General features: G+C 41.8%; 1 protein-coding gene across 2 annotated transcripts in view; it reads left to right on the top strand.

The window, feature by feature from the left end:
- Nucleotides 1-9780: 9780 nt before the first annotated feature.
- The window catches only part of HLF (HLF transcription factor, PAR bZIP family member), a 42572-nt gene continuing 26820 nt past the window's right edge, over nt 9781-25532 (top strand). For both annotated transcript variants that reach the window (XM_067547423.1, XM_067547422.1), the window contains exons 1-2: nt 9781-10045; nt 11685-12020. In XM_067547423.1, coding sequence (XP_067403524.1) covers nt 9940-10045; nt 11685-12020 — 442 coding nt within the window. In that variant the 5' untranslated portion in view covers nt 9781-9939. The remainder of the gene's footprint in view (nt 10046-11684; nt 12021-25532) is intronic.

The raw sequence follows: 25532 nt of genomic DNA, 5'->3' as shown, positions 1-25532 counted from the left end.
GCCAAGACCTAAATAGATTCAAACAGAGACTTATGAAGGGAAATACAAATAACAAAATGTTCCATGCTAAATATAGTGGGCTAGATTCTGATACCTTTCTATAAAGCTGAGAAATGAAGGCTGACACTAAGGATTTACATCGGTATGATAGAGATCAGAATCTGCTCACTATTCAGTAAACCAAGGATTTTGCAACTGAAATCAGGAATAACCAACAATCTTACCATTCATCAGGTCTTGTGGTTAAGTATCTCATGACGCAACTAGTAACTACTGCATATAGATAAATACTGAATGTTAATGTACCACATGCTGCAGTTTTTAAATGCCATATGCATGGGCCTGGATTTATAGGCTGACTTGGTCTGTGAGATTCTTCCCAGTTTTCTCCAGCAGAAAGCTAGGCTCTCCTGCTGTGGTCTCGTTTAACTTGTGGGATTCCAAGGGATCTTAATATCCTAGGCCTAGAGGACTGAGATTTGATAAACGGAAAACTTGAGCCAATTAAGATGACATGGAACTGAAAAAAACAACCTAAATACATTCCAAGAACAGGACTTCCTTTCAAGAGTCCGAACCTGGGAGGTGTTGCAGTCCAATTGACTGGGAGGGAGAACGTAGTTGTTCAGCGTTAAGCCTTAAATGCTCAGTTGCAGCGTTTTATGCAGGCAAAACTCATTTTGGGCTAACTTCTGCCCTGACCGTCACCCCTTGTCCAATCTTGCTGAATACCGCCTAGAAGTCAGTAGAATTAGGGCATCAGCTTCCATGGGGATTTTGCTTGAATGAGGACAATGTGGTCAGGCCCTAAAGCTTTCACTTCTGTTTTATTATGGTCCTGATCCAGGATGGGGATCTCTGTAGCCAATTTAGGTGGTTTTGTTTGTTTTTGGGGGTGAATGGTCTTGTCTTTGCAAGGCTTCTGTAAAATAAGACTGTCAACGTAGCATTTTGTCACCCCATTTCACTGGCCATACTCATTTTACTCCTGGATCCAGAAGCACTTTTCTAATCCCACAGTGGTGAAGGACACTGAAGACTTAGAGTCCTTACTCTAGTTTGGCTGCTCTAACAAGTTGGTTATTGGTTTTACAGGGTTAGGAATAATGCCAGTAAGTGACTACCTCAGAAGAATAGCATGGTATTCGTTTAAAAAACTTAGTTGCTCTGCATCATCACTGCTGCTCAGTTCAAACCAGGTCAGCCATCCACATGTAAATACATGTACTCACTTTACTGTTGTGGCAAGGGGTGCCTGTAAACTTTGGCAGAGAAAACATATTAATCTTTCAACCCATAGGCATTTAAGCGATGACTAGTCCATTTTTCTGAGAACTGGAATGTAGTTTGGAACTGGCCCAGATTGCTTGAGAAATCCCTCTGCCATCAACTAGGAGCTGGTCCAAACCTGTCTCTCCTGCACTCAAGCAATCCTAAATACAGGCAGGGGCAGGGCACGGTTCATTCAACAAACATTTTTCTTCTTGTGAGGAATCACGTCAGTTCGCTCAGTTGCATGCCAAGTGGAAAACAAGCATCAATTTAAAAGTAATCCAAGGCTGTCAGTAAGGGCTTTCACTTCAAAAGCCAGGCTAAGGCCACTTCCAGGATTTCTGCCAGGGCCAGGGGAGATGCTGTCCCTCTAAGATGCACACTTCTTGATGGCACCACCACTGCTTTGCACTGCTAGGGTATGATCATTTAAATTATGGTTTCAACATTAAAGTTGGGTGAAATATTTTGGACAAAATTGTCCCATCAAAAATACAGATATGGGCCAACCAAAACATTTTAATGAATTCATGTCTATTTTGGCAAACTGTTTCAGTCAAAATGAAAAAAAGAAAAGTTTGAAATTATCAAAACAATATTTTTTTTCCAGGCTAGATTCCCAACAAAAATGTTGGTGGTGGCAACCATCTCTTATAACCTTTAGCCCAGTGGTTACAGCATTCACCTAGGGTGTGGGAGAACCCTGTTCAAATCCCCACGCTGGGACTGGAACCCAGATGTCCCCATTCCAGATGAGTGCCCTAACCCCACCTATAGTGTTATTCTCCCTCTCTCTCTCACACACATGTGCATACAATGGCTATTCAAGTATTTTATACACAGTGGAACAGCTTCAACAGGAGAAACGGAGAAAGAGCTGCCTCAGAATACCCCCTAGTTTGCTGGATAGAGCATTCTTCCAGGAAATAGGAGACCCAAGTTCAAATTCTGCTCTGGGGCAAGGGACACCTAGGTGAGTACTCTAACCACTTGCTAATGGTTAAGGGAACATCCTCCTTTGTCCATGTAGGGCTTCTTTTGAACAAAAACAACTTTAACAAAAGCACAACTCATCTGGATTTTTCATTCACCAAAATATTTGTTTGGGTCAAACCAAATGTGTGTTGGGTTTTTTAAGTGCCATCAAATTGAAAACAATCAGTTATATGCACAGCTCTATTGAAAATTAAACTGCCAGAAGGTTGGCATTTGGGAATTTAAATGCACCTCTGATCTATGCCTGTCTGTAAGGTCCTCACTTCTTATAGGTCCCAACTTTGCTTCCACTCCATGCTGACCTGGCAGACTCACTGGTTCTTGTCTTATCAGAAGTAAAATAAATCATGAATAAATTTTAAACTTATGTCACAGCTTCCTCCTCTTTTAATTGAATGTGGAACAGAGACATCAAATGAGGTGCACATTTGGCTCCTGGAGGGCAGAGAGACTGAGGTGGAGATATGTCTATAAACCAATATGTATTTAAGTTAGCCTGTTAGGAAGTCAGCATCTGTTTTTTCCATCCTGCATTTTGCCTTGATCCAAAAGCTAGTTCTCCTGTGTGCTTAAGTGTCCCCTCCTTTCATTTGGTGGCCTGTCACTTCCCCCTTTACACCCAACCATCCTTTCCCAAGACAGCATGGAAGACACATGAGAGGAAAAACGTTCTAAGGGGTGGGGGTGGGGGGGGACATGTGTAATATGGACAACTCCCTGAGCTCATTTATGCATATTTGATCATTGGGAGAGTTCCCCCTAAACATGAAAATCTTCAGTGCCAATGTTGTAGCGACTCTCTTGTATGAACCTGAAATAAAATGACATGGTCAGACAAACGAATTTAGCAGTTAGGTCTCGAAAAATAACTACACTGGAAGAACAAGGCAATGACGAGGTTATGGTTAACATATGGCTGTCTTGTGGGCTAGACAGGATCATGTTTCCAGCAGCGTTCACAACAGTGCTGAATCCTGTTCATGGTTCAGTTACTTCACCCTAACAGGGCCCGTTCTAACCCTAGTAAAGAACCAACTGTTATGAATAGGTCCACAGACAAATATTTTGACAGTGCTGAAGTGTCCTTACAACCTAAAAGATGGGTGCAAGCTCTATAAATAGGAAGAGAAAAACTACATTGCATTTCCCTAGCGTCTTTCGTGCCACAGTGTCCCAAAGATTGTCATTACTAAATAAATGCAGCACCACTGAAACAGAGTCACTTCTCGATCACAACAGTGACAGGAGGGGAAATTGTCAAGACAGCAGAGAAAAACCCTATTCAGAGGAAGAGTGCCAACGGATTTTTAATGTCCATAAAGAGCTAGCAGGACCATCTGTTTTTAACTATATTAAAATATTTTCATGGAAAAATCCATATAGTTATTACAAAAACATGCTATGGGTAGGGGGAGCTTTAAAAATACACCCAGAGTAATCAGAATCGATCTATGACAAGGAAAAAAGGTAAACAGCAATTCACATCGTCCCTCTAACTGGAAGACAGGCAAAGAAGCTTAAGCCTACCCTTTTTGAAACTCAGGTATTTCTAAAAAGCTGCTTACTTTTCAAAGATGATGAATGCCCAGAATCCACAAAACACCATTGGGGGGGAATATCCCAAAACATAAGAATTGCTGTACAGTAACTGACCCCTGCTGCAGCTGTTCCAATATCCTCTCACTAACAGCAGCCGGCACTAGATGTACTTCAGAGGAGACCCCCACATGAGTCTGGCACAAAACAAATATCGGTGAAAAAAGCTTCACAATGTTGCTGGGTAACTTTTTTTAAAATAAGCACATTCTGTAGTGGCTACCTGCTCATTCACTAACATGGACTGTAGTAAACTGAATTTTTATCATGTCACTTAGCACCTGAGCAGAGTTTACAAAAATTAGGCAAGTGTAAATACTGTAATTTTACTTTACTTAGTGGTACACCACCCTGTAGGGATGGGATAGAAGCAAATATTGGTGTAAAATAATGGCTAAAATAGCTATATTTTTTGCTGTTTTATCCTACAGGACTCCAATTAATTTTAAGTCCTCACAATATTGCAAAGTTACTTCCCTTTCCTGAATTAAATTCCACATATTTTTCCCACTCAAATGCGCCCTCAACTCTTGAGCAGGCAACAAATCTCCGGGAATGCTTCAAAATGCATAAGGAAGGGGGAAAGTTGCTAAGCAACAGGTCTATAATGCCATAAAAGGAGGCAAGGAAGAAGCGATCCCCCCAGTCCCACTGCTCAAAGAAAAGGGGGGGTTGTGGTGTGTGTGTTGTGTCAGTACTGGATGGTACTGGTCAGTAGTGGAGCACCCCACCCCCATCTCAATGGGGATCCAGAGCCCTGCCTGTTCTGGAGCATCCTCTGTGGGGAGGGGGAAAGGAGCAGCTAAGCCAAGACCTCATGCTTTGAACCACTGCTGTCATGAGAGCTGCAGGGCTCAGCCCTTCTCCCACAGTCCGGCCTGAGCTCTCAACACCATATTCCTGCTGTAAAGTGCTGGGGGGACTAGATGCTTTCCAGAGATTAAGGAAGGACAGTCCCACCCCCACCGTACCATCCCCCCCGGCCCCTGGCGTGTCCCCTGCTCCCAACGCTGTCCCCTGAGGTTCCCCCACACACCCTCCCCCCGCTGTCCTTCCACAACCCCACGCCCTGGAGGCTGGGCCCGGAAACCCCTCCGCGGCGCTCCGGCTGGCGTCCTTCCCCTCCTGGGGCGGGGGGTGGAGCCGCGCTCCCTCCCCCCCTCGACGCGGAAGACCGAAGCCTCGATTGGGCCGCTCGCCATTGGCCCAAAGTAGGTCACTCCGCTCTCTCACGTGACTCCTGATCCTTGCCCGGCGCTGCCTGGATGCAGGAGGGCCCCCCCGCCCACCGAGCAACGTGACGTAAGCGGGCGCGTGCGGACGGGGCTAGCACCCAGAGCGTGACTCTCGGGTTCGCGTCTGGCCGAGCTGGTCCAACGTGGTTCGGGCGGGCACCTGGAGCGGGAGCAGTCTGGTAGGAAGGGAAGGCTAACGTCCTGCTCCTGCAGGAACTCGGCCTCCACCAGCCAGTGAGGTCCCCTCCCACTGGGATCCTCTCAGCGGTCTCCCTTCCTCCCTGGGAGCTTCAGACAGTGATTTCACTTCTAATTATCCAGTGGGTTAGCGGGGTAGAGAAAGAGAGAGTTTTCTTCTGGCCATCTAATATTATCTAACTGGCATGGTTAGATCTGTAGTATAGCTGGGCTCTGGGGAAGAAGTGGAGAGCTTCATGTGTTTCTTTTTCCAAATGCCCAGATGAGAGAAGGGAAAACAGTTATCAGCAATCAGGGCCTCAACAATATATGGATTTATACTGACCAACGTTTTGTGATGAAAACACCTAGAAAAGGAACATAAACATTCACTAGCTGAATTCATTTTTACCTGGGAAGAAAACAAGAAATTTTCTATATGGAAAAATAGTGGTCTGCATGGTCTTTTGTCATTGTATACAAAAAAAAGTCATCTTTTTGAGTGAATCTGGTTAAAAAATGTTTAGAAAAGCAACAACCCTGCTTTGGGATTGTATGAAGAATGCAGAAGTACAGCTAGATTATTGCCGAACTCATTTCAGATCTTCCTATGCAGCATCTGGCAACAACCACTGTTGGTAAGGGATGACTATAGATGAACTCTAGCCTCTAAGCATGTGGCAACTTCTGCAAGTTTCACAGGTACACAGGATAACTCTGGAAAGCATCTGTGATTTGCCGTGTAAGGAGGCTGTCAGTGTGATATAAATAACCTTTGTGGCAAAACTGTTGCTTTAAGTTATTACCCTTGTTAGACTACATCTACCCTAGGAGCGAGGGATGTGAGTCCTGGCTTGTGTGGACATATTCACACTAGCTCTCATCTGAGCAAGCATGCTAAAAATAGTAGTATAGCCACAGTAGCAGGGGCAGTGGCAGCAGCAGCCTGGCTTAGCCACCCCAAGTACAAACCCACAGGCACCCCCTGGCTAAATATTTGGGGTGGCTAGCTTGTGCCACTGCTGCCCGTCGTACTGGGGCTTCACTACCATTTATAGTGTGCTGGAGAGCTAGCACTAGTATATCTATGTGAGTTGGTAATCACACCCCTCGTTTGTAGTGTAGACATATTCTAAGAAAGGCGAGAAGGTTATGCATCTGGAAGCATAAGACTAAGTGCTACATACTTGTGCAGCATGTTTTCCCTGGATGCTGACCTAGCTCTGCTGGCAAGTCCATAGATGGGAAGGAATGGCTTCTGCCTTCTCCTGTCCATTTGAGTTAATTTCCAGTCCCTGCACGCTGGGAACTCAAAGACTGGGATTATACATGGCCCCTGAACCCTTTTGTTGCTTCTCTCAGTCCTACACTTATGCAGATCTAGACACAATTTATCCTTAGGAGTTTTTCATTCTACCTGGTGTCAAATAATGAAAGAGACAAGCTTGGATCTTATTATATTTAATTCAATATCCTATTTCATCAGATTTTACTGAGTCTATTTTGCATTAGGTAGATAATAACCATAACAAAGTTCAATAGTTGTTCTCCTCCTTCTTGAGCTTTCATTTTATATCCTAATTCCAAATTAATATTGTTTGTTGGTGTTTCCCAGATTCTCCATTACCTTTGCATCTTATATTTCTGTTTATCCTCATTGTTGCTTAATACTCAATCTCATAAAGGTTCCCTTACTTACTTATGCACATACTGAATAGAAAATAATTCCTGTACTAGATATGCATGCAGCACTGCCAATCATTTCCCCCCTCTTAATGTCATTTACTCTGTATTTATGTAATTAAAGTATCCAGTAACTAGCAATTAGGCCAGTTTATGCACTATTGCCATGCGTGCAATGATTTAATAATCCAGTAGTTCTTTGTGGTTGGGTGGCTTGTAAATATACTGTACTGCTATTATCATGTTACACCTTGAAATGTCTCAGTCTCAAACAATAATAGCTCTGTGCTGTTTCAAGGTTCTTTCATACCCTCTTTTTAATTGTTTTCCTTCATTATGTTAATGCTACATTTTCTATTTCTCTAAAACACCAGATGATCAGTTTAAATCCCCAGGTTTTGGCTATGCCAACGCTATCATACTCTTTTGGTTTGGGGTTGAGATTTATTGAGGGTTTGTGGGTTACCGCTAATTTTAGCTGGAGTGTTTGTGTAAATACCAATCAAAGTGCCTCGAGTAATAATAGACACCCTTTTAATATGGTTTTTCCTGGGGATAAGCAGAGAAAATCATTGTGTTCAATACTCAGTCTGGCTGTACTTAAAGCAGAATTTCACTTTTGTTTTGAAATAATGGTCATTCAAAATCAAAAAGGTTATGAAAATGCAATGTGTAAATCTCTGTAAAGAAATGACTAGATCAGGGAGAATATAATTTTTCTTTTCTTAAATACATAACACACACAGAATAATTGATGGACTGAATCTGAGGAAAATTTAATAGAGCTTAATAAGGGAAAGTACAGCTTGGCTAAGTGATAACCAGCCAGGATGAGGAGTAAAGGATTACAAATATATGAAAGGTATAAACACCAATGGTGGAGTGGAACTGTTTAGCGTGGCAAACATAGTGAGTGCTCTGATCCAGGTGTCAAGAGTGAAAGCCAATGTGGACAAAAAACGGGCTGTAATTGAGAGTACAGCCACAGAAATTAAAGATGGAAAAGCCCCATCAGAAAAGGAAAATATAGAAAGATTTCACCACTAGGAAGATTTCTTGATATCCTATCACACTGTGGAATAGCCTTCCACCATAAGTGCTGGAAGGATTAATCCTTTTACTGGAAGTGAGATGAACTAAAAGTTCTGTTAGGTCTCTTTCATCTCTAATGACATGAAAGCTACAAAATAAACAAGCTGTAGTGTGAAACCTTGAAGCTAGATACCATGGTAATACCTAGAGACCCAATGATTTGGGTGCTTTATAAATAGACTAGATTAAATATAGTATCACTTCACCCACATCTCATCTAGCATTCTCAAGTGTCATCAAAATATGAGACCCCCAGTGTAAGAATTATTGTTTGGAGGGGTTGGGGGTGGCGTTCACTGTGAAAAAAATGTCTTTCAGTCCATGCCACTGAACTAAACTCTGTTACAAAGAAGAGCTTTCATGTTTGTTACTGACTTTGGGGTGGCGAGTGAGTCGCTTTTCTGCACTGAAAAAATTTAAAAGTGCTGTTATACTAGCAACTGCCAATAGCTAGATATACTTGATACTTCCAATTTCCCAACCGGAAGCTGTGGTTGGAGTGTGAATGTTCCCAAGCAGGAATAATTAAAGACGAAAAGGACTCATCTTCTCCAAAATCAGCAGCATTCTGTCCTGTCTCAGCGATGAGCTGATCTCACTTGCAAGTGCTGCAGATGCTTTCACGTGGATGGTTTCTTTGCACTAGCTGCCAGGGCTGCTGTTGTCAGCTCTTTCAGTTGAATCGTAAGTCCTGCAATATTTGATGTTTTTTTCTTCAGTGTTGCAGAGAAAACCTTAAAAAAACGCACCTTGAAAAAAAGGCTCGAAATCCAAAAGGCAAATAAAGAGAATCCAAAATGCATTTTTAAGCTCATGATTTTTAAGCCAACTGTTTTTGGGTATTTTTTGGAAGGGGGGGGGGGGTTGACTCATGATTTTTGGGTGCTTGAAGTGGACAATACAATATATTTTTCTCTTTGCATTCTGTGGGATCTTGGGGAAGGAGGGTGTCAACACCTCACCAGCTGGGGATCTAAATAATCATCTCCATCATCATCTTTGTCCGTGTAGTCCCACTGCACTGTTTAGACTTGCACGTTACGCTTCTGTGTGTGTGAAAGTTTGATTGCAGGCGTGCTGGGTGCGTGTTCCCTTCTGTTTACCTCCTGCTCTAATCCGGGCTGGGTCAAACATTCAAACGCCTCCTGGTTACCGTGGGAACTAACCGATCACCGCTCGAAACCTTCCCATACAAGACTCGGATCGATGCTGTGTGTGTGTGTGTGTGCGCGTGTGTTAAACCCCAGGAGAGGCCTGCCGGCCAGCTCTGCATTTCACTGGCCGCTCGTGCAAAGAAACCCGCTCCCTGCCCAGGCAGTCGATGGCATGCAGGCAGCATTATTGCCTCCCACCGGGGCGCGCCTTCTTACTGCACCAGCCGAGCGGTGGCCGGCTGGCCCAGGCCTGGGGAAAGTCAGTGGGGGTGGCACTGGTGCAGCCGGGGGGGGGGGGGGGCAGCGGACTGCTACACCAAAGCGAAGCAGCCTTTGCACGCGCGCGGGCGGGTGCACGCGCGCGTGGAAAATGCACGACGGTGGTGAGAGGCACCGCGGTTGCATTGGAACTGGATCTCCCCTCCCTCCCCCGCCCCCGGGGGCTAAGGTGGCAGCTCCGCCCCCCCCCCAGGACCTATCCTGGCGCTCCGCTGGGCGCTGACGTCACGCTTGTCAGTGTCTGCACGTGGACGTGCGACTGATCAGCTGCGAGCCGCCCAGTGCGAGCTGTCCGGGCGCAGGAGCGGCTGCGGGGCTGGTGGCTGTGCGTGGAGCCGGGGGAGGGGGAATCTCTGGCCAGGAGCGAGCGCCCAGGCTGTCATTTCTCCCCCTGCTCCAGCCTCACCCAGGAGTTGTCCGGGTCCGGTTTGGTGTTGTGTTGAGCGATAGAGAAGATGTCTCGACCTCTCCCTTTGAACCCCACTTTCCTACCTCCCACCTACGGGGTGCTGAAATCCCTGCTGGAAAACCCGCTCAAGCTGCCGCTGAATCACGAAGACGGTGAGGCGCAGACAGTTGCTTCTTTCTTTCTTTCTTTCTTTCTTTCCTTCCTTTTTTTTTTTTTTTTGCAAATCGAATGAGTTTTAGATGCAACGTAATCTTGTCCTTCGTTGGCACCCGGTGCATGCCTGCCAGGATTATAGTGCCGAGCCCGCCTTTCCAGTGCAAAATTCCACTCTTTAATCCGGGCAAGAAATTTCCACTGGAGAGCTGAGCAGCGTTAGAAAAGCAGACGTGAATACGAGGAAACCTGCCTAGAGTTCAGCTGTGAACCTCGGCAAACCTTAGCTGTTCAAGGAGATTCAATTACTTCAGATAAAGACAGTATGTTATGCATGACAAACGTGAGCAATAAGTCATGAAAAGCAGTTGTCTGTCTTTTGAATCGGTGCAATCCCTTTCTAGTTAGACAATGGCCACTAAACTGTGTGTCTTCCGATAATAAAATAAATCTCCTCGTACTGAATGGAGAAGGAGCAGACAGCCCATCTTCAAACTTTCCTTCCAGAAATGAGTGTATGCTCTGGGTGACTGAAGTTTGAGCATCAGTTTTGTTTTATGACCATTGTCCTTCCTGACTTCACTCCCCCCCCCCCCTTTTTTTTTCCCAATGAATGTGTAAAATGTATTTGGGTGAATGGTAAATAATAAGAATCGTAAAAGCTGGAAAGTTGCAACTTTTTTTGGGGGGGATGATAAAATAATGCAATCATAATTAGATTTTATCAAATGTTTTTGTTATGAAAATGTTATTTAGAAAACATACAAACTTCCTGCAACATCTGCAGATTCTGTTCCTAAAGATAATTATCTGTAAGAAAACTATAATAATTTAGACTGTAGCAAATCTTTTTCAAGGAGCTATATCTTCTTAAAATGTAGGTTATAATGGTGACTTGTTAATTTTTAATAGACATTTAAAACCTTTTCCTACTTAAGAGTGAATAAGGGCACTTTATTATGTTTTATAAGTAGTAGTTTCTTAATATTTTGGTCTGGGCATTTTTCTTACTTTATTTGCCTACTTTTTACATCTGAGTATATTTATCCAAATATATTTTATCGTTATTGTAAACATAAACAGCAGAAAATGAAGTAGTTTAACATTATTAATTCTACAGATGATACATATACTGTGGTGTTTATTACTTATTATGGGCCCGATTCTGCAATCTCAAAGCAAGCAAAACAACTCAAGCGCAGTGGCTGCATTATTGCTTGAGGGCTGCAGGATTGGGCCTTTTTATTTAATGATATTAAGGTATTTGGGGAGGCGGGGTTAGATGAAAACTGTTCCTTTCAAACACAATAAAATACCTGGCAACATCTGCCCTATAACTTGCTTTGTTGATTAGTACAGACACTCTCAAGAAATCTGAGTATTTATTAAAACTCACACTGAATTCTGAATTAACTAAAAATAGACAGAACTGATGAAAATATGCCTACATCCAGTAACATGATCATTTGGCCTGACCTTTTAATTCTGTGCCAGATGAAAAGAATCAAAGGATTTATTTGTGTGATGAGATGTTAGCTTTTTACAATAGGAGAAAGTTGAAAAATCTTCCTGAAAATAATTATTATTATTATTAATGCCTCAGTTCTTAACATCTTCATTGTGTTTTTTTCTTCTAAGCGTTTGGTAAAGAAAAAGACAAAGACAAGAAGCTAGATGAAGACAGCACCAGCGCCTCAGTCCCACAGTCAGCTTTCTTGGGGCCAACGTTATGGGACAAGACGCTGCCATATGATGGAGACACTTTCCAGTTGGAATACATGGACCTGGAAGAATTCCTCTCAGAAAATGGAATTCCACCCAGCCCAGCCCAGCATGACCACAGTCCACACCAGCCAAATCTCCAGCAAGCTACCTCAGCAGCACCCTCTGTCATGGACCTCAGCAGCAGGGCATCTACGTCAGTCCATCCGGGCATGGTGTCTCAGAACTGCATGCAGAGCCCAGTCAGACCAGGTAAATCAGCCATAAGACCTTCCCTAGAGGCTTTTAAATGAGTCATGCAAACAAATAAAAAAGGTGAATAATTATTTCTGATTGCATGATTGACACAGGCAACATGGAGAACTCCAAGACAAATCAAGTCATTGAGAGGGCCAATAATAATAATAATAATTAATTGATAATCTGGAGAAACTCTAATCAGCTCTGCAGGAAGTTTTTGCTTAAATTGTGTCAAGAATCTGAGAATTCCATGGAAAATTGCCTGTCGTCTTTTCCCTACTGTTAACATAGCCATTAACAGGCTAAAAATACAAACAGAAGTAAAAATAGTAATACACTGATGCCACAGTGTAAAATGAACAGGGGAAAGAAGAGAGGGAAAAACAGCAAAAGAGAATTTGTACAGTCAACAAGACCATATGCAGGAGAGAAGGGCCCCAGCTGTCATTTCAGTGATAATAGCAGGAACAGGGTTCTTGTCTGTAATGTTGGCCATATCATTGTATGTCCTATCCTCCTGTAATGTACCAGGCAAAAAAGCACACACAATAAAAATTGGAGCCGTAATAGTTAAACATCAGGCAAGAAATAAAACGCAACACTTGGAATCAGCTTCTGATCTGTTACACTAGTGTAAATCCGGAGTGTAATGATTGACTTCAGTTGAGTTACATGAGACTCAAACCTGCATAAGAACATAAGAATGGCCATATTGAGTCAAACCAATGGTCCATCTAGCCCAGCATCCTGTCTTCCCACCCTGACCAATGCCAGGTGCTTCTTAGGGAATGAACAGAACAGGCTGTCATCGAGTGATCCATTCCGTCATCTACTCTCAGCTTCTGGCAAATGAGGCTAGGGACACTCAGCATGAGGTTGCATCCTTGACCGTCCTGGTTAATAGCCGTTGATGGATCTGTCCTCCATGAACTTATCTAATTCTGCCCTAAACAATAGGCAAAGAAGAAAACATCTTAAAACTGGATTTTGATCCATTTGACATCATTTGACGTCAAACCATTTGACGTCAATGGGAGTTTTTCTCTGAGTTCAGGGGACTTTAAATCAGACCCTTAGTAGCTCTAGTGGAGTTACACCAGTGTGTCAGAGATGAGAACCTGGGGGAAATGGAACAATAAGAAACCTGACACTTCCAAATAAAGTGGCATGTTCTTACTAGACTTTGATTGTGATCCTACACTCCTGCAGTATTTGAGAGAGCAAAGTATGCAGCTGGGATCAGGAAACCACTCCTCTCCCCTCTGCTTGATGACTTGCCATGCTCAGCATGCATTGCCATTGTCAGAGCCATCTGATAGAGACAAAATAAATAAATAGAATGACAATAGAGGGAGGAAAAATAATGTGCAAAAGTCACATGAATTGGCAGAATTAATTTCTTATTTAAAAAAAAAAAAAAAAAGCTGTGAACAGTGTTTTGGGCCCAAGCTGGGAAGAGTTGTAGTGTTGTCCTGTGATTTTTCATTCACTCCCCTCACACTGGCTAGTTCTTGAGAAACTGTGGTTTTTTTCCCCCAGTTTTAAGAGGCCTCAGGGTTTAGCATTAACAGTAATTAATCCCATTCTCCAAAATTAAATCACACTTAGAGTTGGCAAGAGGAAAAAAAAAACCCTACTTTTTTGGAGATATTTTTAACAAGCTGTTGTACACACAGCATGTGTTTTCTCTTTCGCACACGCACACACACGTGCACGCAATTACGAATGATTATCCCTTCCCATTCTTTTTTCAGATGATCTGGAAGTGAGCCAGCCTTTTCATGATCACCTGTCAGAATTTATTTGTAATCTATGTTATGGGTCAGCTGTCTGCATAACTTTTTGCAGCCCAGTGATTTTTAGTGTTTTTTCCCAAACTGCTTGCAACATTATTGGGGCTCATAAACTTTTCTCACTAATGCAGTCATACATGATTTTTTTTTTTTACTATTGTAAAAGAAACCCAGGTCTCTTTTGGAGGGGTAAGGGATAAGAGGAAATAGCCATGATTGCAGTTTCTAAAATTTTATGACACCTTCTATTGCTTAACAGTAAGGTAGTTTATTTTTCTCTAAATGAGGAGCTGAATTCATGTTCCTAAATCACAATATTTTTTCTGTGATACAACTGGATGCAGAGCAAAACCAAATACATTTTTAAGCAGTAGCTTTATTAAAGACAATGCAAATTCACTGTCAATAGATTTTTTTTCATACATCATTTTATAAAAATCTCTATTTTCACACACTGTTTGAGGGAACATCAGAACTACTAATTGTGGTAGGTACCTATAATTTAAATCAGCTTCTGTACCAGTTGACTGGAGGATAGCTAATGTGATGCCAATTTTTTTAAAAGGCTCCCGAGTCGTTCCCAGCTATTACAGGCAATCCTAACTTATCCTATCCTAACTTCAGTAACAGGCAAATTGGTTGAAACTATAATAAAGAACAGAACTATCAGACACATAGATGAATATGATTTGTTGGGGAAGAGTCAACATGGTTTTTGTAAAAGGAAATCATGCCTCACCAATCTATTAGAATTCTTTGAGGTGGTCAACAAGCATGTGGACAAGAGTGATCCAGTGGATATAGTGTACTTAGATTTTCAGAGAGCCTTTGATAAGGTCCTTCACTGAAGGTTTCCTTAACCAAAATAAGTGGTCATGGGATAAGAGGGAAGGTCCTCTCCTGGATCAGTAACTGGTTAAAAGATAGGAAACAAAGGGTAGGAATCAATGGTCATTTTTCAGAATGGAGAGGGGTAACTAGTGGTGTCCCCAGAGGTCTGTAGTGGGACCAGTATTATTCAACATATTCATAAATGATCTGGAAAAAGCGGTAAACAGTGAGGTGTTTGCTGATGATACAAAAATTTGCAGATGATACAAAACTATTCAAGATAGTTTGACGTCCAAAGCAGACTGTGAAGAGTTACAAAGAGTTCTCACAAAACTGGGTGACTGGGCAAAAAAAATGGCAGATGAAATTCAATGTTGATAAATGCAAAGTAATGCACACTAGAAATCATAATCCTAATTATACATATACAAATGATGGAGTCTAAATTAGCTGTTACTACTCACGAAAGATCTTGAAGTCATTGTGGATGGTTCTCTGAAAACAGCCACTTAGTGTGCAGTGGTAGTCAAAAAAATCTAACAGAATGTTGTGAATCATTAGGAAAGGGATAGATAAGACAGAAGCCCACATCTTGAATACTGTGTGCAGATCTGGTCGCCCCGTCACAAAATAGATACATTGGAATTGGGAAAAAGTACAAAAAAGGCAACTAAAATGATTAGGGGTATGGAAAAGCTTCCATATGAGGAGAGATTAATAAGACTGGAACTTTTCAGCTTGGAAAAGAGACAACTAAGGGGGGATCTGATAGAGCTCTATATAATCATGACTAGTGTGGAGAAAGTAAATAAAGAAGTGTTATTTACTCCTTCTCCTAACACAAAAACTAGGGGTCACCAAATAACATTAATAGGCAGCAGGTTTTAAAAGGAAGTATTTCTTCCCACAATGCACAGTCAACCTGTGGAACTCCTTGCGAAAGGGTCTTGTGAAGACCAAGACTATAACAGGATTTGAAAAAAGTAGATAAGTTCATGGAGGATAGGTCCATCAATGGCTATTAGCCAGGATAGGCAGGGATTGCTGTTTGCCAGAGGCTGGGAATGGCTGACGGGATGGATCACTTGATGATTATCTGTTCTATTCATTCCCTCTGAAGCACTTGGCATTGGCCAGTGTCAGAAGACAGGATACTGGGCTAGATAGACCATTGGTCTGACCCAGTATTGCCGCTCTTATGTTCCCACATGAACTTCAGTATTTGATCTACTTTTAAAATCAAACTACAAATATATTTTTAATATATCTCAATCTTAATATTTAAAAAATAGCCCTTAAAACTGCTATGAAAAGACGTAAACGAATGTCCCGTTTTGTAATATAGAAGACTTGAGCTGCAGCGGAATTAGTATTCAAAATGTAAAAAAAGCATTGGAATGGAGGCATGCCATTTACACATTACTTGCAGATTTGAAAGTCTATTTTAAAAAGTGTACCTTGAGAAAGACGTCTTGGGGTTTGATAGCTGTGGGCTCCCTTTTTCTAGTTATTAAAAGGACTTATGCTTGGTTGTTATGATTTATTTTATTATGCCAAGGCACAGAAGCAATTACTTTCTTGAATTCTATTACAATACTAATAAAAATGCAATTCATGTGGTCTTATTAATGTTGGCAAAACTAAGATGCCAGGGTGATAACTCTACTGCAGTTATAATAAAATGTTGGTATTCTTTTGTGTGCAGCATGCATCCTCTTGAGTTTCATTTTGCTTAATGTCATTAGTGCTGCCTGTCTTGCAGTGTGGCAGTTAATATGTATAGAGCCAAATTTTGCTCATCTCCCATCAGACGGGCTATTGGTTTAAATGGGTCTGCTGTCATGAGTGAGACAAAAAGAATTTGGCCCATAGCCTGTGATACGTTGATGCTAAAATATGTGTATGCATACACGTGTAAGTATAATGTATAAAGTAATGCATACATGTGTAGGGGATATATATATGTTTGTGCTGGTGGGGAAGGAGCTTAGAGACTTGTATGTGTACAAGATTCATATACGAGCAACATAAAATACATGGTTGAAATTATAATATTACAGATGACATGTATGTGTATTGAAATTTAACCACTGTTTGAATGCCATTATTAACTCCTAAATACCAACATATTTTACCACTACTGGAAAGGATCCAGAAACATGCATTGACATTCACCGAGGAACTTAGTTAAGCTTAGCAAAGCTTAAACTGACCTTAACTATGAATGTGACATTACCGCATTATAACTGATTTCCTTTAGGGAAAAAATGCTCTATTTTGTTTGTATTGGACTGTATGTCTTTACATTGTGGCTGACAGAAGGAGGGGTTCATCAATTTATCATTTGTTCTCTGAGTGAAGAATAAATGAAACAGAAATATAACCCGGTAGTGTATGTGGAGGCTGCATATAAAGGATACAGTTTTTATTTGGATCAAGAGCTATTCAGGACAGTCAGTGCAGCAAGATTAGATTCTGGTTGTGGTTTGGTTTAATAATGAGGCATAGTGACTTATTCAGCTCACCAGTGCAATGTTACATCCTTCGCTAATGAGTAAATAGACTTGGAAATATGTTCCCTTTGGTATAAGGAGCACTTACCGCTGATTCGTTGGTTTAAATCAATAGTCATCTTAAGGAAAACGGTTTCTACGAAGTTAGTTTTTTAAAGTAACTTGTTCACTAGGAACACTTTTTGTTGATGCTCCATATTATGTGTTTTCCATCTTTGCAGACCTTGTGTTGTCTTTGTCTGTTCTGTAGTAGGACCCCAGACTTGCATTTGGCTGTGGAGTTCTTTAAAGGGTGTTTAACTGCACTTAGCTAGTTTTGTGTGAAGAATGTTGAAGGTAATACTTTGCGGTCATCAGATGATACCTAGTTGGTGATCACAGACATCTGTTTAACATCTGGCTTTTTTATGTGTAATCTCTATAATTTAAATGGATAGGGCAACTGTCCTGAGGAGTCCAGGGGGAGTGGATAGGACCCAGGGGACTCAGTTGAAGCTGAGGTAGGAAGGATTTCCTTACATTTTTGCTTATGCAATGAATACAGGAATAGAGTGCTATATGATATAGCTCTTCCCCTTTATTTGACAAATCATAATGATAGAAATGAGCTACCATTGGGAAGTTTCCAGTTCTTCCTCCTAACTGTCTAGTTCCAGTACTAGGGACACCAGGTGAATAGATCTGGCCTTTCGCTTGATCCATTTAGCCTCTCAGCACCATCTACAGAGTGACTTAACTGGTGGCTTAGTCCAAGGACAGGAGTGTTTTAACACCCCTTAATTCTGGTTTGCCATTTCCCTCCCATATATTTTAATCTTCCTTCCTCTTCCAGAACAACTTTCACAGTCTAAGGATTTGCATATTCCCAGCAGCCAATATACATGCAACCTCCTCCTATTCAGTAATCCTTGCTTACAAGTAATTACTAAGTGCATGGTCCATAGCATGAGACCCCTAACTGAGAAGCTGAGGACACCATCTCCAGTGCCTAGAATCCCTGTGACTTTCTTGAACTTTGGCCTGCCAGGTGGTAACACGGAAGTGACCAGCAAACCGCTCAAGCAGGCCCATGCTGAGTGCTTCTTTTTCACATTGACTCTCACGTGAAGGCTCTGAGTGGCTCTTCCTGCATGACCATGTGCTTTAGGCACGTGCCATTGCCCTGTGCAGCCTGCTCAGCGGGACTTTTGCTAGAACAGCAGCACACGTACATGAGGCTGTTTGTTCCTGCCATGACTGGCCTGTATGAAATCACAGCGGAATGGAAAGGTTTAATGTATGGGCTTCATGTGCCAGGGAAATGTAATATGAAGATCTCCACAAAACTGCATTTTGTATCCAAGAAAGATACAGAGAGTACATTTTGGCAAATATAAAAATAGACTCTCTTGCACTGCAGGAAAAAAAACCTGAATGCACAAGCCTAGCTAATGCTGGAAGCAAGCACATTGTGTACGCTTCCCACTCAGTAGATTTCGTTTTAATGTTTGCTGTTTAATTGCAATGATTGGTTAATAAATTGCTTGAGCACATAAAAAAGCCTCTAAAATATTTAGGGGCTAAAAAGTAAACAAGAAGGATGTTCTCACTTTTGTGTGGTGATTTGGAATATACAGGGCCTGATTCTGCAAATTTCCAATACAGTAGCATTTACCAAATTAATGAATAAAATGTGTGAGTAAGTGCTACTCCAGGTAAGTAAGGGTTGCACAATGGCCAACAAGGGTGATTTATTTCTAGAGAGACATTTCACAGCTGCCTGAGAGCAATCCGTGTGTCACGATTATCTGAGTAAGGAACAACAGTGCATTTTTAAGAGCCTTGTTTCTCATCTGGAAATGTGTTGCAGAGCGTTTGATTGACTAGTTCAATTATTTGACTTTTTAAGAAGCAAGTGTATCCTGAAGTCTTAACATGTTGTTATGCATGATACGGTTAGGAGAGGGGACATCAGCGAGATGCGAAGAAGACATTAATGTTATCTGATTAGATGTGACTGCGAGTAAACATGAAATTGTTCAGTATTTATGTATTTATTTATTTGGCAGTAGACTGGCCAAGTGGGAGATAGCTATGGCCAGATTCTGCCCAATTCATCACACCGACGAGTAGTTTACTCCCCAGGTAATCCTACTGATTTCAACAGGACTGCTCACAGGGTGAGGCCATATATGACCGATAATGGCCTAACCTCATAGGGTCGATGCAGCCTTCATAACAGAATGGGTTTTTCCATCGCTGTGGGAACACCGCCTCGCTGAGCAGTGGTAGCGAGCGTGACAGAAACATTCTTCCATCGACCTCGGTGTGCTGACGCTGAGGGTTGGGTCGGTGTCGCTCTGGCACGTACGGGTGTGTGTGTTTCATACTCCGGAGTGCCGTAGCTGTTGCAACCTTTTAAGGTTTAAATGTAGACCAGCCCTGAGATGCTGCTCAGTGGGAGAAAGGGGTTGCACAGTGTAGCCCTTTATTTCTCCCCCATCAACTCTAGGGGGAGTGGGAGAATGGAAGGGTTCTCCTGTCTTTCTGGGTTTTCTCTGAGAGGTGGTAGCCATTGTCAGTTTCTGTATGTTCTAAAAACAGCGTGAAAAGACACTCACGATAAGCAAAGAGTGTTTTGGAGCATTGTATAATCAGAAGCTCTAATCGGCTGGTGGTGCATTGTCAAGGATATATTTAACAGGCATATTAAACACTAACAATGATGTTTGTTTTAATTAAACGTTCATTTTTTTTTTCTTAAATCTCACTTTCATCAGTGGTTAAAATGTTAGGATATTCCAGACAAGTTCCAGAAAAGCCTGGGATGGTTAGAAAAGCAGTATCTCAGCCAGCCAATACTCACATGGTATGATCTTTAGCGTATAAAATGCACTGGACAGTGCAAGAGCTAAAAAACCACACATTTAAAAATATTCAGTGCATCAGATTCAGTGGCGTGAATTATACATCAGGTGTAAGTTGAGAAAATGAGGGTAAGTGGCACCAGTTTGAGCACATCTCACACTGATTTTGTTTTGTGAGGAGCCATAGGGATAAGCAGGTGAAGTCAATAGGAACTGTGTCTACTTAACACAAGTCTGGATGTCGCCCTGAATGCATTGGGCTCAGTATGGTGTCAGTTAAGTGGGGTGGTGTCTCCTATAGTACACCCTTCTGTTGGTTGTTTTTCCTGCTGTAGCCATCTTCCTAGGCATGGAACTTACACTTTGCCCATTGAATTCCAAACTGGGGCAAATTACGTATTTTGCCACTTACTCCTGTGTTCTGCCAAACGTACCTTTACATCACCAGTGTTACGAGCCCCGAGACTTCACAGGAGTCACACTGGTGATGCTGAGCTGCATTTGAGCCCAAGATTTGAATGGCCAAATTCTGCACGGATTTCCATCACATATGAACCCATTGTTTAGCCATTCTGACACCGAGCCCTCCCTCTTCCATTGCCTCAGATTTACACTCCTAGCCATGTCTTAATTATTTGCTCTTACAATTGGTAACGATGCTCTGTCTGGATGAAATTTCATTTACTATTCACAAGCATGCTCTAGCTATAGCGTTTGCTACAGTTTTTCTAGTTAGGATGGTAAAACCCCAAGCTTATTAGGGCCAGAGAAAACTCTGATAGATCTCAGTCCTTTATTGGAGATAAAATACAGATAATTATTGCAATGAAATGTACCAGGTGCCTACAAATCAGCATGTTTCTTCAGTTCGTGTGCATTTGTCACAAACAGATGCCAGAATGAGCTACTGCAGTAAATCATCTGTGACAAAAATGTCCTCTTAAAAAGTATCTGAATAAATGGACAGGCACGAGTATATTGTTTGGCTGAGTTTTGGTGGTGGTGGGGAATGGAAATAATGACTTCTTTTCCAATTAGCCGTAGGGATCTCAGTCTGCTATAAATTATTTACTCTGGAACATGGCTGTGGACATTAGGTCAGAGATTAAGTAGTTCACTGCAAAACTGGTCGGTGCACCTGAATTTAATAAACAAATGGATGAACTTGTCTCTTAATTCATAGCAAGTCCATTACTTTGTATGTATGGTAAATATTGGACCAGGGCTTAGAGGCTTTCCCCGCTGGTTCAGTACTTGTATGAGAAAATGACTGCATTTCACATAGCCTGGTGACTCTGTAATTGCAGTACAGACGAAAACATTAAAACCAAGTCCTAACTAAATAAAATCCCACAAGTGGTCGCTTTCATGGTTTTATTTTCTAAGAAAGGAGGAAAAGAGATGGAGGAAACAAACATGATGTGAAACTGATTCGAAACACAGAACTCCTGCATAGCTCATTTGAAGGAGTAGCCAGTGAAGTTACCTAGTGCTCAGTTCTCCAAGAGAAGGCTGGCCTTCAAAATGTGTAACCCAGAGAGACAGTCCAAAAACACAAAAAGACAGGAGGAAGCTTGAAATAATTCGATCTTAAATTCTGCAATGTGCAATTTCAAGATCTCATGTCTAATAATGTGCACAAGAATAACACCAGGCTTAAGAACGACGGAGGTGAATATGAGTCTGAAATGAGGGACGCATCATAGAGAAGTGTAATGATAATATGAAGTGATTAGAGTAACTCTTTCTATGTCTGAGCTAGGCTCTTCTTAAGGGCTAAATCCCGTTCCTTGTCAAAACTGCGGTGGCAGAGTAGCTTAGTTCTGCGGAGTCTGCAGGGATCAGACAAATGGAATACTTCCTCTTTCCTCCCAACTGTAGAGTTGAAGTGCAGCTGTTACTGAGGTCTCAGGGGTCTCCTCTTTACAGCTGCTGTACCTCCATGCAAGGGGGGCATTTGATGTACACAATGTTGCTAACTCTTGCAATCTTATGCAAGTTTCATGGTATGTCTCCCCCTCCCCACCCGGAAACTTGTGGTGATATGAGAATCTTGGCTTCCTATTTTAAAAGTCAGTTTCTAACCCTCAGGGCTCTGGAGAAAATCTTCAAAATATTGAACCCTAAAAGCTAAAAAAGATCCCAACACTGATTTTTAAAAGCCTCGTGTATTTTTAAGCCAACGGCATGACTTCTTAAAGCCTGATTCATGGTTTATAAATGCTTTGGAGTGGTAATATCGTTCATGTAGTGGAAAATTCAGCAGCCTCACCTTGTCCTGTCTCCTCTCTGTACTTGCACAGAGAGAGCTCTCACAGAGGACAGCTTCAGACTGTCTGCACAGGCTTTTTGCATTCCATTTTCCCCTAGTGAGGCAGAACCACCCCAGCTCTATAGCCGAGGGCGCTTTCCTGAAATGACCCTGCTCTCAGCCACAGTGCATTTCAATTTGGGGCCTTTTATCTTGAGCGCCTCATCTTATCACAGCTGTTGCAATATCAGTTGTGGGAAAATGTCAGCGGGGAAGTGTCCAAGTGACCTTGTGTATACATCTTGCCATCCAATCTCCACTATATACTTCTACCAGCCATTTTCACCTGAATCTCTCCTATCTCAACGTAAATTTCCACTCATATGCTGGGATATAGAGGGGGTGGAATAGAAATCAATAAAAAAACATGGTGGACGTGCGCTAGAAACAGTCAGGGACTGAGGAAAGCTAGGTCATTAGAGGGATAAAGTAGAGGGGGGAGAGAGAGATTTGTTTTCCTGTGGGTTTTTAAAAATTGTGTAATTTAAGACTTGGATTAACCTGATATGACTTTTTGTTTTTCTGCCAGATTAGATATGTGGAGTTTCTTGGCACGCGACATTGTGCAGTACATCGTGTGCTGGAAATATGGGTGTGTCTGTATAAAGCTTCAATGACACAACAGCCTGGCAGTATAATGTAGTACATCAGTATAGTACTGGGCGGATTTTCCCTTTTTTCCTCTCCCTTGTTAATCTACTCTGTGTTATGTTTCCCACACACAGTCAAGTCACTTGAAGACCACCTTTTGTAACGAACACTCTGACATAAAAAAAGCCTTTGGATCTAGTAACAGCAGCATAAAAGGGCATGGGACATGAGGAAAACTAGCATATAAAAAGTAATGCATTGAAAGAGAGTCAGACTGTTTCCTGGGCACAAGGATATAGTTTACTGGGAAGTGTGTGTGTGTGTTTATTTTTATAACTGTGTCTTAAGATGTTGCGTCTTAAGGGTAACTGGAAAAGTAGCCGTTCGATCCAGATCCAAAATGACTTGAGATGCTGGGCTCACCACTGTTTAAAATACATCGCCCTGCATACGTAATCTGAAGTGAAAAAAATATTTGCCCAAAAGTTTTCCCTGTCACATATGTAGTGAAATGATTTAAGATAGTGAATTAGTTTTCTATATTGGTCATATATTCGTGCAGCTACCATTGAAGTCAGAGTGAGCTGTGTGCATGTGTCTGAGAGTAGGACCTTGTTTACAGTGCCGTCAGTGTGATTTCAGTTCTTGTTGGGCAGTAGCAGTGGAGATGCACCTGTGCAAACGCCAAGTGTAAGTAGGATAAACTGCTGTCAGTAGGGTGATCAGATATTCTGATTTTATAGGGATAGTCTCGGTACTTGGGGCTTTTTCTTATATAGGCACCTATTACTCCCCGCCCCCCACCACCCCATCCCAGTTTTTCACACCTGCTATCTGGTCACCCTAGCTGTAAGCCACAATTTGCATCAACACAGTTTAGTCCAGTTTAAAACAGGAGTAAGCTCCAGCAGCAGCTTATGCTGCCTGCATGTTAAGGGTGAGATTCTGTGCTGTGTCTGTAAGATGTGCAGCATAGAGCGAATGGGGCTGAGATGACTTTAAGGTAGCTTTCGATTTTGGGCTGCTCTGGCAACTAGACAGCTTAAGGTTCCCCAACATCTCTGCCTCAGTATATACGCCCCTCCCTCCCCAATCACATCTCCTACACTGGGATTTGCAAGTGGGTCCTTTGAAGATTGTCTTCCTCAGTTCCTCTGCTGGAAGAATTTGCATTCAGAGGAATTCATGTTGCAACAACAAAACTGAAGAAAGGATTGACTAAATATTCTTGTCCATCCTCATGTTTAATATTATTCTTCCCCTTAAAGGAAGAGCAGTACTCCATTATGGAGAAAGAAGATAGAGTGTGAGACCTATGCAGGTGGAATAATTTATTCTGGCTTCGGTCAATTGTAAGGAAAGGGTCCTGTTTCTTAGCTCCCTGTTGCTGTAGTGCCTGACTCCAACCACCCATGCAATGAAATATGGAACTAGCTCTTGGGATGATGAATTTTCTGAAGAGGTGCTAAGATGGAACTCGTTTGGTTGTTCATTAATTTGTTCTCTGTTTGAGGACAATGCAGACTCAATAAATGGTAACAGGAATTCTGTTTGGTATTGTATGTACCTATATAACTCATAGGTTAAAATGAGAGAATTTAGAGTCGAGTCCATTTTAAGGATAATCCAAGCATCTGCATTCTCAAAAGGTTTAGCTGAAAACTTTCAGAAAGTGGTCAGTGATGTTGGGTGCCAGCTTGAAACACGTTGGGCCTTGGCTCCCGTGGGCGTTCTGTGGATTCTCAGCCCATCTTACAACCAGACCATAGGTGTCCCAAATCAGGGACGCTAAAAGTAGAGCACCCAAAAATCAGTGGTCGCTTTTGAAAAAACTGACCTTTCTACTGCATAGGGCCCCTACTGCAGTTTTTGCTGTGTTAGGAAATGTTTGGAAAACTGTATGGTCACTTAGTTGTGTCAGCCATAAGGTTGTTTAAAAACCTAGTTATTTAGTTATCTCTGAAAGTCATGTCATCCATGGGTCCTGCCTGCACCCAGTCAGGGTTGTAAATGGTTTGCTTGCTAAAGCAGACTGAGACAAGACCTTTTCAATACCCATTGTAGAAAGCCAAGCTAATTTTCCAGGATAGATCCTAGGCAGTAGTTTAAAAAAGTTTATTTGTTTTTAAACTTATGACCCATGACAGTGGTTGGGGAAAACTATGTTAGCAGAAACTATGTTTAAAAAATGGGGAAAACTGCTGGTTGAATGAGGCCTTAACAGATTTTGTGGACTTTCAGTTCCAGAATATTTAATCTGGTTCCTGGAAGGACATTAAAATAATGAGTAGTCTACAAAAATAACAAAGATAGATGAAACCCAGACTTCATATTCTGTCAAATCACAGTGGAAGTTTGCTTTGCATAAGGTTTGCAAAATCAAGTCATTTATGTAGTTTCATGTATAAAATAATTTAAAAAATGAAATATGCAAATGGACTGCTAATATGGAAAGATTCCTCCCTTAAAAAAATCCTGTCTTGCAACTCTGCAGTGTTGTTGTTAACCTTCTAACGGACAGTTATACGCCTATTTGTCTAAACGCATCTGATTTTGCATTAGATTGCCAGTTTTAGCTACATGTGAGTAGTGGTTCTGTGGTTGCTCAATGTATTTTGTTTTCTGATCTAAAAATCAGC

Source organism: Emydura macquarii, unplaced genomic scaffold, assembly GCF_026122565.2.
Source record: "Emydura macquarii macquarii isolate MOO-44397 ecotype Brisbane River unplaced genomic scaffold, CSIRO-AGI_Emac_v2 contig_1230, whole genome shotgun sequence".
In the NCBI taxonomy this organism is placed as follows: Eukaryota; Metazoa; Chordata; order Testudines; family Chelidae; genus Emydura; species Emydura macquarii.
The sequence above is the reverse complement of the archived record's forward strand: the minus strand, read 5'-3'. Positions and strand labels throughout refer to the sequence as shown.